This window comes from Podarcis melisellensis, assembly GCF_964234715.1.
Source record: "Podarcis melisellensis genome assembly, chromosome: 1".
NCBI lineage: Eukaryota > Metazoa > Chordata > Lepidosauria > Squamata > Lacertidae > Podarcis > Podarcis melisellensis.
In genome coordinates, this window is record NC_138528.1 from 75,901,119 (window position 1) to 75,919,415 (window position 18,297).

At 44.1% G+C, this 18,297-nt stretch overlaps 1 protein-coding gene across 3 annotated transcripts in view; it reads right to left on the reverse strand.

The window, feature by feature from the left end:
• Positions 1 to 2,865: 2,865 nt before the first annotated feature.
• CD151 (CD151 molecule (Raph blood group)) overlaps positions 2,866 to 18,297 on the reverse strand; it is a 38,779-nt gene continuing 23,347 nt past the window's right edge. For all 3 annotated transcript variants that reach the window (XM_081922569.1, XM_081922570.1, XM_081922571.1), the window contains exons 4-8: positions 16,052 to 16,126; positions 12,147 to 12,251; positions 9,064 to 9,219; positions 7,076 to 7,162; positions 2,866 to 4,351 (exon numbers count right to left, since the gene is read on the reverse strand). In XM_081922569.1, the coding sequence (XP_081778695.1) occupies positions 4,292 to 4,351; positions 7,076 to 7,162; positions 9,064 to 9,219; positions 12,147 to 12,251; positions 16,052 to 16,126 (483 nt within the window). In that variant the 3' untranslated portion in view covers positions 2,866 to 4,291. The remainder of the gene's footprint in view (positions 4,352 to 7,075; positions 7,163 to 9,063; positions 9,220 to 12,146; positions 12,252 to 16,051; positions 16,127 to 18,297) is intronic.

Here is an 18,297-nt window from a genome sequence, read left to right on the forward strand (position 1 = left end):
GGACTTGAGCATCCCAGGAATGGAACTGGCTAGAATTTCAGCAGGAGTTGCTTGCATGACAAGCTACACTTGCTGAAATCCCCTCTTCTATCCCAACAGTGAAAGGTGCAGGAGATTCTTCTCCTTTTTTGCATCTCAAGCTACCATGGCAGAGGGGCATTTTCATCCAATGAATGTTGGAAGGAATGCTTTTCTCACAAGCACATTTCCTCTCCTATATAGCAGAGAGAGTAGTTTATTTGCCTAGAAAACAAAGCCAGCTCACCTAGCCATATTTTTCAAAAGGTCTAATTGATTAAGCTGTTCCTGCAGTTAAATTATGCTGTTCCTTGCTACCAGTGGCTAAAACAGTCTCTCTTATCAGAAAAGACATCAGAAGCAGCTGTGGGCTCAGCAGACCAATCTGAACCCATCTGAACTTGAAGCAGCGACAGTTCAACCAAAGGCTGGATATTTTAGTTTCATTGATACTCCGCAGAAACATCACATCACATCACATCCTGGGGTGGAGTTAGGACTCTATCAGCCAAGCACATGAAAGCAAGAGTTCTCTCCCAGATCTGTAGTAAAGCTTTCTCTCTTAAAGTATCACCAAACCCAGCCAACTCATTGGCCACATGGAGACCAGAAGTCAGTACAAAGAAAGTAACAAACATGACCAAGTCTGGCCTTTTTCTGCTTAAAAAGGAAAATGATTTAGTACAGTACCTGGATGAGATAACTCTTCACACTGCTTGGCTGGCACTGTTAACTACTTTCTCCCAGCTTGTTGGGGTAGAGCATTCACTGCAGCTGAACCGTATTAGTGGCAAATGGAACTAGTTGGTGCCTCCTTCCAGGTGCTTTTTAGAGAATTAAAAGCAGGTTTGCTTCTTTCCCTTTGTTCCAGGCTGCATGTACACCATACATTTGAAGCACATGGTTTCCCCAATGAATACTGGAAATTGTAGTTGCCCTCTCACAGGGCTACAATTCCCAGTACTCTTTAAAAAAAATAGTGTCCAGGATCGGGGGGGGGGGGGAGTCATATGCTTTACACATGCATTGAATGGTATGCTACAGTGCAGAAACTATGGATGTATGAATGACTGTAATTCCAGTTTCAAAAATAGTGAACCAACCCAGAGATAGACATGGGATTCACTCATTAGGTTGAGTTTCTGGTGTGCTTCTGATGCACAGTAGTCTGGGTTGCACAAGAGCCTGCTTCTATTACATCAAGGTTTGCGGAGAGGGATCATCAACCTTAGGGGACCACTGGGCACATTTGGAATTTTGAGAGTCACAAAATGGCTGCCAAGGGGCCCAGAAGAACACAAAATGAGTGCCACACTTCAAACAACAGAAAGAGAGACAGGACCACAAAAGTGTGGAGTAGGTATGTGTCCCCAACAATCTGCATCAGTCACCACTGCTCTTTCTTCAGAACCAATGGGAAGGGTGGGTGTCTAATCCTGGCATCCAATGAACATGCTCATCTTTTAAGTGGCAGCATGTTCAATGCAGGAGACGCCAAGTCGGAAATAGGAACTGAGCAGGAAGACCAAACTGCCTCCAGCACTTTGTGGATTTTTCAGGAGATATTGACTGAGACATCGTAGGAGGTACTGTCAGGCGCATCATGTGATGGGCAAATATTTGAAATATGGTAGTTGACCATCTCCCACACCCCCGTCCCTGTTACTGATGAGGTGTTTGGCTACTCCGCAAACCCACGTTATCACTTCAGCCTCACACAGGACAAAATACAGACAATATTAGCTTTATTGGCCAGCAACATAAACTGTATTTAAAGCATGGTTATTATATGAGGAAAAACCAAAGAGCAAGCACAGATTGCTGACTGGCAACCCCTGGCCCTCTCTTACCATGGCACAATATAGTTCCCCAGTTGAGGGAGGTGGAGAGAAAGCTAGCCATCCACACAAATGCACTTCAGTAGTCAAATACTGTTTCAAGCAACTGCAATCAGGATCTTTTGTTTTCTTGCAGGTTGGGGAGTGGGGAGAGAAATATCAGGTAGGTATAAAGAAATAATTTAGCAATTTAATTTGTAATAATTTAGATACTCACCCACCTTTACAGTGAGAATGGCGCAAAACCTTTCTCCTGCAAGGACGTTTACCGTGTGTGATCATGCTTTACATCTCCCCAGCTGCCTCCTGAACTGTTCCTGAGCCTCCTGAGCAAAGCAGCCAAGAGGACACTCCATTTTTCACTGCACCCATGAGAGGCAATTATGTGACATGGACTTTCTTGGGTGGTGTGTTTGTATTAAGTGCTTGCCTATCAGAGCCCACAAAGGACTGGAGATGGAATTACCTTTAGTCTCTAGTTGGAGAAAGTCAAATTTAGCCAGCTAAGGAAAATCCTGGAGTGTAAGACTAGGTTCCCAGTTTGGGCAAAACCTGTATACGCTGGCCTTTGGTGGTGATGGTGGGGGCTTAGATCAACTTTCCACAGCCTGGTGCCCTCCAATGTTGTTAGGACTCCCAACTGCTATCAACCACAGTAAGGTAGGATGGAAGGTGGGAGTCTGGCAATGTCAGGAAGGCACCAGAGACTGGGGAAAAGCTTCTTTAGGCCATGTGATTGCTCTTGCCCCCAGCCAGGTGTGTGAAAGGGGACAGGGAAGAATGGGCTATGGAGGGGCAATGCAAGAGCTTCAACGGAACCTACAGAATGCCAATAACACAAGCGGCCACACTGTTTACTCGGGAGACTTTCAGTGGGATAGGAGAGGGATGGGGATCCATATATTGGACTTCAACGACCATCAGCCACCACCTACTATTACCAATGGCCAGGAATGATGGGAGCTGTAGTCCAACATGTGGAGGGCCCACCTGGTTCCCCATTGGTTACAGGTGTTGCTACAATGGACCTACAAATGAGGTGTGGGAAGAGCTGTTAAATGGAATAGCTCCCTTACTGAAATCAAAATGTGAAGCAGTCGTGAAACAGGTCAATGTAAGAATGGGGAAGGAATACTTGGACATGGGCTATACAAACAGGATCTGGACACCTACTCTATCAAGGATGCTTTTTCTGTTTCTAAAACATATTCTGTGAAAACCTTTAGAGAGGGTGAATTCTTGGGAAAACTAGCAAATCCGCTGTTGGAAGCCATTCCTAGAATAGCCTCCTCTACAGCAGAAGAGGCAACTGCTGTGGATACAAAAGATACCGGCCACTTTCTCTCCTTGCACCAAATAGTTCAATTTGCAATTTTATGCCTTACTGCCAATTGAAATCATTTTGGTATGAAGCATACTCAGTAAATTAATGAGAGAGGGGAATAGGAGAGCTGAATTCTGGGTTTTCATGCCAGCCAGAGAGCACCTGGCTGGCTAATCAGACTTTGAAGATCAACACAAAAGCAAGTAGAAGTATGTTCTCCCCAGTTAAATGATGTGTCATTCTGGGAGAGGATGCTCATTCCTATGAAAAGGGGAGCTGCATGATTCCACAGAGTCGGGTTATCTTGACAGCACAGTTGAGGCAGGAAACCATTTCAACAGAAAGCTTATTGTTTGTGTGTCTGTTGGAAAAAGTAGGCCAAGGCTTCTGATTAAGAGAACAAAAGAACATCCTCCAACACCTGGCCTGAAAGGCACAAGACTCGTCTCCAGGGGGGCCTCCTGTTGGGGCAGAGGGAAGGCCCTGAGGATGAAGCAGCCGGCTTTGTGGGTAACCTAGTCCATCCATCTCTCAGGCACAACCTCAAGGAGATCGGGAGAAGAGATTACCCAGCAGAAGGAGGCACTGCCTTGGATGGAAAGAGCCGCCGCATCAGAACTTCCACTGGTCCAGAAAGGCACTTCTTCTGGGTGCAGGAAGAGAGGATTTAAATCTCCCAACCTGTGAACGCCTTATGCATCCTTGTGGGCTAGTTGTCAGCCAATCAGAGAGTCAATGTCTTGGTTAAAAGAGAGCAAAAAGGGAAACAGGAAAGGTGCCGAGGCCCCTGGCAGCGTTGATGATCTCTCTCTCAGATTGAATGCTTGGGTCTGGGCTTGGAAACATTTCTGGCAGATAAGAATTCTACAACTCCATGACTCTGGACCACAAAGAAAAGACTGGGTGAGCCCTGGGCCTCCACGACTGCCATAAGGAGGACAACTGATCGCTCTCTCTCTCTGGCAGAGGCACTGGGTGATCCAAGAATAAGTTTCCTTAAGCAGCAGAAGTCCTTGCGAGGTTGATTTTTTCTGTGCTGCCGCCTAAAAGGATAGGGTGATGGGATGGAACGTGGTGTAGTCAAGCAGGTGGGGTGGTCTTCCAAGCTTCCCTAGTAAGGCTCAGATTTCAAATTCCTGTACAAACAGCAAGTGAAGAGCATCCCAAATATCTAGAAGGCAAAAAAACCAACAATACAAAACATGGGTAAGCAACAGGAGAAGCAATGCATCAAGCCATGTATCTCAGCACCTCTTCACTCTTCTCACATGGAAGAATGTTGGTCCCTTGCAATCATACAGTTTTGCAGTCAGAAGGGACTGATCTTCCAATATGGGTACAGAGAAAATATGACCTGAAACCTCAGCAGGTGAACCCTGAAGCCTGGGCAAGCTCAGTGGTCTGTAGCTCAGGGACAGCATCTGGCTTTCACACAGAAGGTCCCAGGCTCAGCTTCCAACATTTCCAGGTATAGCTGACCCCTGTCAAAAACCCTGGAAAGCCACTGCCTCTCAGTTAGCGCTCAATGAACCAAAAGTATGACTTTGTACAAGGTAATTTCCTATGCTCCAGCAGGGCAGCTCAGCTGTAATAGAGATGTGATGCTGCAAGCAAGGGCATTCCTTTGGACAGCTGGTAATAGCTGTTTTCTGTAAGAAGTAAAAGGAAAATCTCGCCCTAGTGAGAAAGAGCCAGTCCTGAGTGAACTGCACTTTACAATGACAGCTGCAAAGGCATGAGAGGAAGGGAGAAATGCACTGGTTCAGCATTAAGATTACATTAAGATCACTGCACATTTCACCTTTGGCCATTAAAAAAAAAAAAAAGGAAAAGGAAACATTCTCATAATTATTTGAAATGGGAAGCGAAGAGAGAAATTGAGCAATGGATAGTTACTCTGTGATTGTCAAAACTCCCAAGATATCAGAGTCACTGTGTGTTATTCTGGTAGTGTTCTGAATTTTAAGAAAAAGAAGTTATTTTCAAACAGGGGTCAGCAAACTTACCGCACCTTGGGCCAGTGTCTCCAACGCCGATCATGCGGCAGGCTGGAGGGCAGGGGAGCGCGTGCCCATACACATACGCACACACTATTTCCGGCGCACTTCCGGGTCGGAGGAGCACCACAAATAGCTTGTGCGCATGTGCACAGGCCTCCTCCGACCCGGATGTGCACCGGAAATAACGCTTGTGCATGCGCAAATAAAGCTTGCGCATGCACACAAGCTATTTCCGGTTCTCCTCTGACTTGGAAGTGGGCAGCTGTGCAGCGCAGTGCTGGTAAGAGCAGGCGGTGGCAACGGGGGTCGCCACAGGCCAGATAAACGAGTCCCTCGGGCCTTATCTGACCCGCGAACCTTAGTTTGGGGACCCCTGTTTTAAAAGCATCCCCTTCTAATTACACTGCTCAGACTGAGCAGCTGTTGGACAAATCACCACTAGAGGCTGCCTTCTCACTGCTTTACAGAAAGATTTCTGTTTTTCACAACCTTCCCTTCAGTAAATAGTATGTTGGTATTTTTTTTACTGAGTCATGTGTATCTAGAGTTGGCAACCTCAAACCTTTAGAAGCGCCTCCATCCCTTACTCCATAAACTGTAGGAATTTTTTTTAAGCACACAGGTTATTAAGGATTTACATGTATATGTTTTTGGAAAATTGCCACTTTAAAATGATTGTGGGGGAGACATTCTCTCAATTTCACAGTGAAATCAGATAACTCACATCTAAGAAAACACCACCAAAGCTGGCTTCTACTGTAGCTTCTTAGCAGGGAACCCAAGGGGTGGGGAGGGCCACATTCCATTCAGGGCAACTTTCTGAGGGCCATGTGTCAGGGTCAACGGTTAATATCAGGCATGTAAACAGTCCTTTGTGTGGTTGCTTGTATTGAGTAGGAATTGTCTCCAGTTAGGGAAGCAATTTGAACGCTAAAAGCAAGCCAACTTTTGAGGCCATGAATGAACCACAAATGGCAAAACAGGTAAGTGCAGGTATGAAGGCTGGCAGGAAACTTTGTGTGTGTGTGTGGGCTAGTAACTTTTGAGAACTCATTAGCAATGCTAGTTAATATACTGTGCTCAGCCAACACACTGGCTTCAGAAATTCATGATTGCCACAAATCATGGAGATATAGAAAATTGCAAAAGAAATAGGCATGGGTGAGAATATTCACACACACACACACACACACACACACACACACACTGCAATGTGAGATGATACTTGAGTGTGTGTGTGTGTGTGTGTGTCAGAAAAATGAGATCAGAGATGACAGCTACATCTATGACCAGAAGATTGCTCAAGGCACAGAGATAGTATATAGAATCACTTCCCACATTCACAGCAAACCCAACGAAGCCTCCAGGATCCAGTGGTGCTGGACTGCTGCTTAATTCCAGCTGCTTTTACATGGTTACAATTTGCACACAGGATCCTCTGGATCCTGCAAAGCTATTATCTCTAATTTACAGGCAATAGCAAAGAGAAATCGATGTCCTTTTTGCCCTAATGCAGTGTTGTTGGCAACTAGAGTGGGCAACAGGCCAATCCAAAGCCAACCACCGGAGCAATTGGCCAAGTGCTATGCCACACTCCTGCCTAGCCCCTGCTGGGGAAGTATGCACCTTTCATGATATTCCTGAAACCTTTCTCTTCCGTGGTTGATTACCCATATGTTTTCTGCAGCACTGTTTGTTTGTTTGTTTGTCTGTCCTATAGCAGCTTTCAGATCAATGGTGAACTGCATGACAGGTCTCCATGGGTCAGACTTTGCTTACAGGTCCCCAGTCGCCAATTACTCTCCTAACAGTAAACCTGAGACAGGAACTGCAGCATGGTGGTCTCTCAAGCTCTAACCTTGCACACTTCAATCTTGCATATTACTAGCCCATACCTGTACAAAAGCAATGCCAATCCCCACTGCTCCAATGATTTTCAGGTGTTCCTGGATGAAGTTTTCCAGTTTAGTGATGCAGCCACCCTAGAGAGAGAGAAAATTGTTGACATAATTTCAAGTTTAAATTGTGTCTTCTTGTGCTGTTTCAAGATTTGCCTGGGAACAAAAGTTTTCACACAGCAAATAAATGCAAGAAAATTAAAAAAGTGGGCTGGGGCATATGAACAAATGCTCATCCTTGCAAGGATTTCTTGGCCTAATGCTTCACTTTAACCATGTTACACCTGTGGCCTGAATAGAGGGCTCCTATAAAGTCGAATCAGTAGTAGTAGCTTGAATCAGTGGAGCACCAGTAGCCAACTGTAAACCTCTAACATCAACAGGCACTAAAAAAAAAAATATGAAGTAGAACACAGCGTTAGGGAAGCTCAATCGCTGTCTGCCTCCATCTTTAAAAGATTGCCTTTGGCCTCCTGGTGGCCTGTTTATCTGCCTTGCCAAGTCATTGCAGACAGGAGAAATAACAGGATTAGCTGAAGTGTGAGGCAAGCTTTATTTTTTAAGTTGTTTGATCATTCCACAAATGTATTTCCACTGGGTAGTGGCCTAAGGAAGAAAGCACAGGAGTACATGGCTCATGGCAGTAAAGGCAGAGCTGAGGAGACTCAAATTTAAATCCCCCACGAGCTATGAAGCTCATGGGATGGCTTTCAGTCAGTCACCATCCCTCAGCCTTGCCTACCTCATGGGATAGCTCTGGCGAGGATAAAAATGGAAAGGAATATCTACAGAACACACTTATAGCTACTTTGTACCAATTTCACTTCTATGTCTTCCCCCAAAGAGGTCTAGTTTGGGGAAGATGCTTAAAATCCTTTGTTAAAGGATCTCCTGTCCCTTCCCATACAAATATGGTTCTCAGGATTCCCTAAGGAGAGGGGACGAGTGTTTTGAAATGTGTTTAAACTGGTTATGTAAGCTGGTCATTCTTTCTACATTTCCTTTTGGCAGCCTGTCACAGACAGGTCAATCTCAAAAGGCAGACTGGAGGCAAATGTTGCAGAATGTAAATACTTCACTATTCTTTCCAACTCTTTGGAAATATTATTTTATATGTTTCTTTATATCCATGTAAATGGCACTTCTGTGTGATTTACATGAGAGGACAGTTCCCTGCCTCAATAGGCCTACAATGTAGAAACAGGACAATGTGAGACAAGAGATGAATGAGGAGGAAATGGAGGCCAGGGCAAGCTGGGGAAGGAAATACAAAATGGTGGAATCTCCTTTCAAACGAGTATCTTTTCTCACCAAAAGTATGTCCTATTGCACTTTGGAAAAGAAGCTCTCGGGGGTGGGCAGCAGGAATCACCTGGGCCCAGCAGTCAGCAATCATGCCCCGAGGCACAGGGCTTAGTCTGTCTCTGCCTGACTAAAACAAGCTTAGTTGCAGAAGTTATTCATGCTCCTCATATCATTTAATCCCCTTTGAATCCTGTTGAAAAATGATTGCTTCATTGCCGTCACTCTTTGGCAGAACACTCTGTAGACTGAAACATCAACTGACAGTTGGAAAATTGGAATTCCGTGGTTAAAAAAAACTTCCCAAGGTATTTTTGAGTTTAAGGGGACAAACTTTTTTAAAAAAAAATACAGTTAAGGTTGCCAAGTCTGAATCTTTGTCCCTTTTCACTAAAAATGGTAAAAACAACAACCCAAGAACGCCACAAGATGGTGGCAAAGTGTCTCTGCCTCACCTGCCCATGTGTTGGAACAGAACTGCTGAGGAAAATAAATATCTATTTGCGACTAGTTTTGTGACTACTCTAGAAGAAAATCTTCAGGCAATGTAGCAGAACATACTGAAAGGCTGAATCTGCTGTGGTGCCTTGCATGCAACTTGTTGATTAAAGTAGTCTCAGAGCCATCTGGCATCCCCTTAACTTTCAGATAAGAGGTGAGGTGGCTCAGGTCTGATTTCTTACCTCTTTGTAGATATTCGAAGGATGATCTCTTTGGCCACATTTATCTGTCACTGTCTTGCAGCAACTGTCTGGGAACTTCCGGTTTAATGCATCAGGAGATTTGATCCATTCGCTGTCACTCCAGTCTGAAGCGTTATGGCTGCCACAGCACTTAAACTGAACACACACAAACATAAAGGTAAAGTTTGCAGGGTGTATTGCCAAAAAGATGTTGCAACACTCAAGTTGTCTATGGTGTCATGTCTGTGAATGCCTGTACCTCTGGCCTGCACAACTGCAGGAGCATACAGCCCACCAGTCATACAACAGAAGAGCTATTGAGCTTTTGCAGAGCTAGAGGGCTGTGCACATTTCTTCCCAAGAGCAACACCAAGCTGGGTTTAGCTGGCATTTCTGTAAGAGAGTATAACTATGACTGCTGACTGGTTTCTTTTAAAGAAAGCATTCCTTAAATATAAAGCCATCCTTGAACAAAGATAGACATGGTGATGTCACTACTACTTACTATACATATACGGGATGTGTGTAAGCTGGCCTATAAACATCGTACTGCTCCTGTGACAGTCAATGAAGAGGCTACTCTGGTTGTTCTCGCTGTATCAAGCTACATTCTCTGCAAGCAGATCAAATATTCGGCATGGTGTAGAAGAGACATAGCTAGTGAGCTCATTCCTGGCAGACATGCTGTACCCTAACGTGCTTCCTATCCATTACAGTCCAAGCAAGTCTCCTCCCTTCCTTGCATTTTCCCGTCTTATGTCATGTCTGCAGAGAAACACCCTAGGCATGCAGACAGAAGCTCTGCATGTGTAGGCCTGCCATACGCCCAAATTTTCCTGGACATTACTGGGATATCAAAGGGGGAAATTTCCTAAAGAAGGCGCTTTGTCCTGGATCTTAGGCAAGTAAAAAAAAATACCCCAACAATTTTGGTGGTGTCCTGGTTTTTACTCTTTGAAATATGGCTAACAGATTGAGGTTGAATCCTGACAAGACAGAAGCACTGTTCTTGAGGGGAAAGGCAGGTGTGGGGGACTCCCTGGCTCTGAATGGGGTAACTGTGCCCCTGAAGGACCAAGTACGCAGCCTGGGAGTCATTTTAGATTCACAGCTGTCCATGAAGGCGCAGGTCAATTCTGTGTCCAAGGTAGCTGTTTACCAGCTCAATCTGGTATGCAAGCTGAGACCCCACCTGCCTGTGGACTGTCTCGCCAGAGCAGTGCATGTTCTGGTTATCTCCCACTTGGACTACTGTCTAGAATATCAACATTTTAAAAAGCCACATAAGTATAAAAATATTGCTGTGGTAAAGTGGTTTTACTAACTAAAAAGTAGGAATAATAAGAACCAATCATTCCCCTGTCACTAGCCAAGGTTTCACCTTCTTTCTGAACTGCAGCAAGTCTCAAATAACTTTCTGTAACCTTGGAGCTACGCAGCTGAGTGCACTTCCTCTCCTGTATGAATTACAGCCTAAAACAATGAGATGCCTGTCCAAGTTTTCCAAACTAGGTGTGTCAGACAACACAAGTGCTCCCTGATGGAATGACCTAAAATAGGGCTTCTCTGCTTGATGGAAGATAAAATCTCTGCCTTTTCTCTGTGCTCTGTTGTAAACTGGATTTCCCATCATACACTTCTGTCACTAGAGATTACTGGCTCCGAGAAAAAGATGTGACAAAGAAGTAGCGGGGGCTTCATCACCTTCCACATTCGGAAAGGCTGCCACATTTGCTCCAAATGAAGATGTGTCTGCGCTCTCACTTTTCTCTTCAAATGACATGTGAAGGTATAGTGGATTGGTGCTTCGGAGGCACAACCACTAAATATGGCCACCTGTTTATTTTAACCAGCTGCACTTGTGTTTCTCTTTTGGGACTTCTTGTGCCAGGAATGAAGCCAAGAGGCAGCAATGTGCTAATAATACATGTGCCCTGTACAGCACCTCTTGACCAAGGAGGTTAACCAAAGTAGAAGGCATGGGAAAGTGATCTGTACAAAGTAGGAGGCATGGGGGAAATTATCTATATTTGGAAAGCCCAGTTAGGGTATCCAAGGGACTGCTCTGTGTGGTCAAGTATTCTGCAAATATTCTGACAAGCTGTATCTCACAAACCCTAGATCTCTTAGTTCATAGTTATTTATCTCTTGGTTCATAGTTATTTATCATGTCATAAAATACTGCTTAACTGTAAAAAGCAAACAAACCTCAAAGCTGTTTTCAAAAAGAGAGAGAGAGATAAAACAGTAATTTGATAATATCATGTGCTATTCAAGAAAATAGAAGTCTGGAGCTCCCCCTCTCCAGTTGTGAATCAAACAATCCAGATGAGCAGAGGCCTATATATATATATATTTCTATGCAATTAGACTCTCATTTTGCAACGCAGATGGCATTTGCCACAAAAAAGGGAGGTGGAAAGAAGGCCTGTTGCGCATCAATGTGTGTGCAAGACCTCAATTCACATGCAGTAAATAAAGAGTTCACTTGTGATATACCAGTGGTTCAGTGCTTGGACATCAATCAGACGTTTCATCGCTAAAGAGCTTAGTCATCGAGTTTTGTAGTAAATAATATACAAGAGAAGACAGTATGTAAACAACTTAAAGGAGAAGTATATCTGTCCCCATCTGTCCCCATCTGCATGTTTCCATTGGGAGTAGCATAGAAAGAGAACGATGTCAAACCTCCTACAGTTTAGTGACGAAATGTCTGATTACCAGAACGATGTCCTAGCACTGAACCACTGGAATATCATAAGTGGACTCTTTATTACTGAGTTTGCAGTTGTTCAAGATAAAATCTATTTTGGAAAGAGAAGAAATGAGCACTGAACCTCTGATATATTACAAGTGAACTCTTTATTTACTCCGTTTGCAATTGTTTAAAATAAAACCTATTTGGGAAAGAAACTACTTTTGGCATTTTTATGGATGTTTGTTACAGATAGATGCCTTGTATCAATTGTTGTGCATTTTAGGCAAGTGGAGAAATCATTCCACATATTTGGTGGAATACTTCCTTCCATAGTCGAAAGATATAGAATCTTATCACCCTATTTAAATCCATTTCCTAAGCCTACCTCCTGCTGCAGTTTGTCCACCGCACTAGTCACAGACACTTCGTCCGGCTTCATGTACTTCTGGGTCATTGTCTCCTTCAGATTTTGCTTCAGCTCCGTATTCAGCTGCACAGGGTGGGGGAAAGGTAGTGGGGATGGAAAGAAAATATGAATAACATCCTTCTTCAACATAGCTCTCTGTATGATAACCAACACAAAACTGCACCCAGAATGACTCAATAGATCCCTGGTCCAATTTTACAAGATAAATAAATTTGGGAAACAAAGGCGAGATGGAGAGTTGCAGAATGTTAGGCAAGTGGGTTGCTCAAGAGCAGAGATAGGAAGCCTGTGGCTCACCAGATGTAGCAGGACTAGAACTCACAACTTCCTAGCCACTGGCCAGGTAGGCCAGGACTAATGGAAGGCCACATCTCTGCTCTAGAGAATCCGCAAGCTCTAAATAAACACAGGCAGATGCAACAAGCCTTTCTTCCCTTTTGCCTAGGTAGATCAGAATCTGGTGGTGAGATCTGAGTGATCTGCAAGAATTCTGACTCCCAATCCTTTAACAATAGGAATGACACACTCCCCTCCTCCCCTCTAAACTAGGCTGCTGAGATGAAGAAAGCTGCAGGAGGGGAACCAGAAGTTGATTTGTGTCCAACTGGACTGTGAGTTAGTTCTGCTACTGAAAACAATCCCCCAGTTGAAAGTGTTCCAACAACGTTCTACCAGAATCACACTGCCACTATTTTGCTCCAGTTGGTGGACCTTGGGTGTCTTCTAAAAAGCCAAATACACGTCCCACAATCCTGAAGTCTGGCCGCTTCTAGCCTAAGCTTATTTTCTAACATTTTCTGTAAAATAAACAGGCATCCCACTTCACTTGAATTCTAGCTTGTTATATGGCCCTGGGGCTCCACTGGCTTGGGCCCAAGCACCTGGGCTTGACTAGATTCATGGGTCAGGCTATCAGCAACCCAAGTACTTTTGAAAGTAGAGCTCTGCAGCTGTCACCATGAGCTACATTTTCTCTCATGCATGCACTTCACCACTGGTGAATGAGATGGAAAGTTCCATCAAACTCTTACTACAATGTACACAGAAACAACAAAGCTGCCTTATACTATAAACTCGTCTAGCTAACTACCTGCCAACCCTGATTGGCTACATATCTGTAGGATCTTGAGCAGAGATCTCTCTCAGCCCAACCCACGGAGATCTTTTAACTGCAAATGTCAGGAACTCAGCCCAGAGACCTTTCAGCATCTAAAGAAAATGCTCTACCACAGAAGCACTTGGGGAGAGGAGCGGATGCCCCAGGAAACAAAGCAAGGGTTTTTGCATCAAAATACGGCAGTGATACATCCTTAAATTCCACTTGTACAAGGTAAACATATCAAAGGAGTGACTAGAGCATCATTTGTTTGCCAGACTAGTGCTTTGATTTGAACCCAAATGATATGAGGCTTTAGAGATGAATAATTCACACAAATACAAGGGGGAAAGGTTTGCTGGCACCAAAAGCAAAATGAGAGAGAGAGAGACTCAATTAGCAGATGCCTTCCAGGAAAAACAAAATAAATTACCTGTGGGCTCATAGGAAAGAACTGCAGCGTGGAACAAAGGCAGCAAAAGCAAATACACAGAGTTTTATAAGCATATTGGGGGAAAGGGAAGCAAGGAGGGGAAAATAAGAGGAAGAATCACAAAAGACAAAGTGCATTCAGTCCTAGATATAAGGGGAAAGGAGGCTTGCATGGAAGGTGTGGCAGACAGAAGAAACAGAGGCTTGCAAAACAAGTAGGATCCACACAAACACTGGTGTCCCTCCCCAAACTACAAATCCCAGCATGCCACGCTCACTTGCTTGCATTATCAAACTCAATACCATGCATTCCTGAAACAGCATTTTAAATTAGCTCATCCTTCCTGGGAAGCTGATTGGATAATCATGCTAAGAGCTAATGATTCCTCAGACAGCTTTTGAAAAAGAAAGCGTCCTCTCTTTGAAAAAACGTTTGGCCTGTTCTGTGCTGGATGATTTCTGTCCATATGAAGTTGTGATTGCTTAGGAATTATTCAAGGCAGTCTATTAAACAATTTCCATGCAAACCTGGATATAGGAGTTAGCTTCATTTTACCTTACCCATTAAATAAATAAGATGCAACAAAATCCCTGCAAGGGTGTCTTCTCAAAGGCTATGGGGTGGGGGGACATACAATAAAAAACCCCATCTAGAACAGTCATCCCCCCTCACTTGGTGCCCTCCAGATGTTTTGGACTACAACTTCCATCCTTGATAACCTCTGGCTACGCTGGCTGGGGCTGACTGGAGCTGTAGTTCAGCAAGATCTGGAGAGCGCCAGGTTGGGAACGGCTGATCTATGCAAAGCTTATGAACGCATGTGGTGTAGCCCAGGAGATCAAGCTTTGTCGAAATGCACACATCTGTTTTATAAAAGGATATGTGTGAAGACCTGAGTTACGGTGTTCTGTCACACACCTATCTTCCCATTGCCTTTAGGCCACCAGATCTGTATACTTGTAGCTGAATGCTGACATCAGAATCGTTTAAACAAAATATGGATGATCCTGAGGAAGTTGGTGCATGTAGACCTCTTATTTTCCCCACTGAGCTTTTCTGAGTTTAGTCACACTTATTTATACAATAGGAAGGTGCTACAGTAACAAGAGCTTTTTGCTAGTAAGTGGGGGGGGGGGGAATCTTCAGCACAAGCAATCAGACTGTTAGTCCATTTCATACTACAGTAATGTGACAAGGGAAAAGAGAAAGAGGCAATGCAAAGGGAAATTTGTATTCCAAGCACAGGTGCAGCAGCTAGCCAGATGCTTTGTTAGAGGGTATTTTCACACATCAAGACACTTTTTCTGGATCAACTCAATGCTGATCTATTTCATGCAGTATTAAATTGGCAAACTCATACACAATTCATAGGCAAATACCATTTCGGGTGGCAGTGGTAGTTTTTTTAATTTTTTTAAAAAAATCAAACTGATATAAATCACTGGGTGATATCGTACAGAGACATACTCAGAGTAGACCCACGAAATGGTTTTTTTTACACATAGAATTATTTTTGTTGACAATGTTTTTCACTGTGAAATGGCTTCAACATATTTTATGGGAAGTGATTCATAAATGGAGTCAAATAAATAAATACATTGCTGCACCACAAAACTGGCTCTGCTTGGGCCAATGTTGTAAACAAATGCATGCAAATAAGATTTGAAATGAAAGTAAGTTTTTTTTATACATCAGAGGAAGGTACCGGGAGAGAAAAAAGGTAGGACAAGATGGGCTCATAACACACCTTTAAACTGAACTCTCAGTAGTCACACAATACGAGCCTGCTATTCTAGGACACTTAAATATCTCTTGTACACCCACCCTCACCCCATCAGTTCAGGGTATCAGTTTATTGGCCACAGCGGCATCACTCATCTCTGCAACAGACATGTTCATAGGGAACTGAAGAGCCTCTGCCAGCAGCAGGCTTCTTTCACCTGTGATGTTGCCACCGATGTCACTATAGGGCTGGCTGGGATTGGACATGGGAGTATGAAGGGAAACCACAGCAGAATGACAGGTGGGGCTGTGCAGAGCGAAAGGAGAACCAGTGTGACATAGCGATGAAGAGTTCAGGTCCCCGCTCAGCCATGAAGCTCACTGGGTTGTAGTGAGGATAAAATGGGGAGAACTTTGTACACCCCCTTGAAGGAGAAGGTGGTATATAAGTGTAACAAACAAACAAACAAACAAACAAACAAACATGTGCATGCTTTTTTTATGACAAACACCAGGACACTTGTGAGAAGTGAAAGGCAATGGTGTGAGAACCCTGGAAAATACAGCCTGTCAAACTGAGGGGCTCTTTGCTAGTTATTAGTGGCTGCTTACCTGCTGGTAGTAGATATAGGCCAGGATTCCAGCAATTACCTCAAGCAGGAAGATGCACAGCAGCAATATAAAATACTGCAAAAAACCAAAATGACATGTTAGAATAGACCAGAGCATAATGTCACCACCAGTGAAAGGTTCCCTATGTAAATCTTTGAGGAAATGCTCAAAGCTAACAAATCGATTCCACTTCCTCCCCAAGAAACATAGACTGGCAAAACAAGCAGAGGTGGGTGCCAATGCTTGAAAGCCCAGAGAATGGGCAGCACGGAATGGGGAAAGTAACTTGCTGGGATCCAGTGGCACAGCTAGAGATGACATGTTGAGTTCAGTAGATTCAGCAACAAAAACCAGTGTAGTTAACACATGAAGCTGCGTTTCGCTGACTCAAGTCCACCCAGCCTAGCATGGTCTACTCAGATATGCAATGGATCTCCACAGCCGTCTTTCGTAGTCCTGCTACCTGCAATGCTTTTAACTGGAAATACCAGGGATTGAGCCTCAAATATTCCTGCATGCAAAGCACGAGTGACTGAGCCTTGGTTCATCCCTGGGCGGTTTTCACAGCTGTGGTTCCTACTTCTCTCCTGCCAATGCCACTTGTCTTGAAATGCAAGCCCTCCAAAGCGACATCATTAGGAGCTCATCACAAGCTTGTTAGGGGGCAGTGGAATGCTTCCTTGGTGAGGGCAGGGAGGGTTTCAGAATAGCTGGGCTTCTTGCAGGGAGGGCTCTCCCATGTGGGCAAGAGTCAGCAACATGCCTGCAGCAGCACAGGGGCAGCTTCCGGAACTTTGGACTGAACCGTCAAAGAATACAACCAGGCACAGGGTGCAACACAGAAGAGTTTCCCTGCCCAAATTGCTCAGAGACCCCTAAAGCGGACCTTTCTGCTGACAACCAACCCAGAACTTGAGCAAGGCTTGGATCGTTCAGAACTCATGACACATTACATCACTAAGCTTATGACAGCCTGAGCTGTACATGTACCGTCAGCAACAGAATTAGAATTGATATAATGGGAGAAATCTGAAATCTGCTTGGAAACTCTTTGTATACAAGTATCTGCCACCGCCATTATGGTACTTAGCCACACACAATTACTGATGTGTTTTTTGGTATTGCAGTTTTAGTGACACGGGTGCTACACACACCACAACCTATTCCACTGGCTATAATACACTGCTTTTTACAAGCCCATTTCAGCAGCCAGCAGGATCCCTGCAAGTCCCAGGGGAGACTTCTGCAGCACCATGCAGGCAAACCCTAACTTAGGACACCCAAAGACCATCCTGCAAATCCCCTGCCATTGGAATTAAGGCGGGTAGTGACTAGGCAAGGATCTTCTCAGTTGTGGTGCCCTATCTCACAGAGTGTTTCCAACCGTTGGAAAACCTATGAAGTTCTATGCTGCTCTTGAAAAGTTTAAAGACCAGCATGTGTGTGTTTTTATGCTCCTTAATAACTGCCTTTCAATCTTTCATCTGAGGGATTTAATTTTCTTATTTACTTCCTTTGCTAGCTGCCCTGGAAATACACACTAGTGAAGGTCATAGCATAAATGTTATTTAACTGAACAGTAAAAGTTAGAAGGGTTTCTCTGCCAGGCAGTCTCCAGTCTGTGAGCACACCACATCAGCCATTCACTCACCCCACAAAGTGTTGCTGAAGCCTCAGACCAACTGCATGCTTGGACAAGGTATCCCTTTCATACCATGAGAATGAGTAACCTAGCAGCGCTCTGGCTAACCAAAATGGGAGACTGAAATTGAACAGAAACACACCTTAACCCAAGGGACCGCTTTCTTGCTTTCTTTTTGGAGACAAGTTAGTCAGAGCTACTGACATCATCCCTTTGTCCAGCTTGTACATTAAGGAAAGAGGAAACAATCAACTAAGGAGCTGGAAAGTTGTAATTTCCAGTGCTTGTGTTCTAACATTGTCCTCTTTGAAAGTACACTCCTCCTCCCACAACCACACCACTGAGGAGATATATCTATATGTATATTTCTTCAATGGCAGAACGATCAGGGCTGATAGAAAAGTCCAGATTTAAAACAGCACAGCTATAAGACATCTAATATATATAGAAGCACATTTCTTCTTTAAGAAGTGAGGTTGGAGCAGGAGGACAGAATCCATCAGAGTTCCTATTAGTCAAAGAGAGCTGCCTTTGGGGCAGGGAGGGGATGATACTCCACAACTGGGAAGGAAGATCAGTTAAATATCCTATGTGAATCATCTAC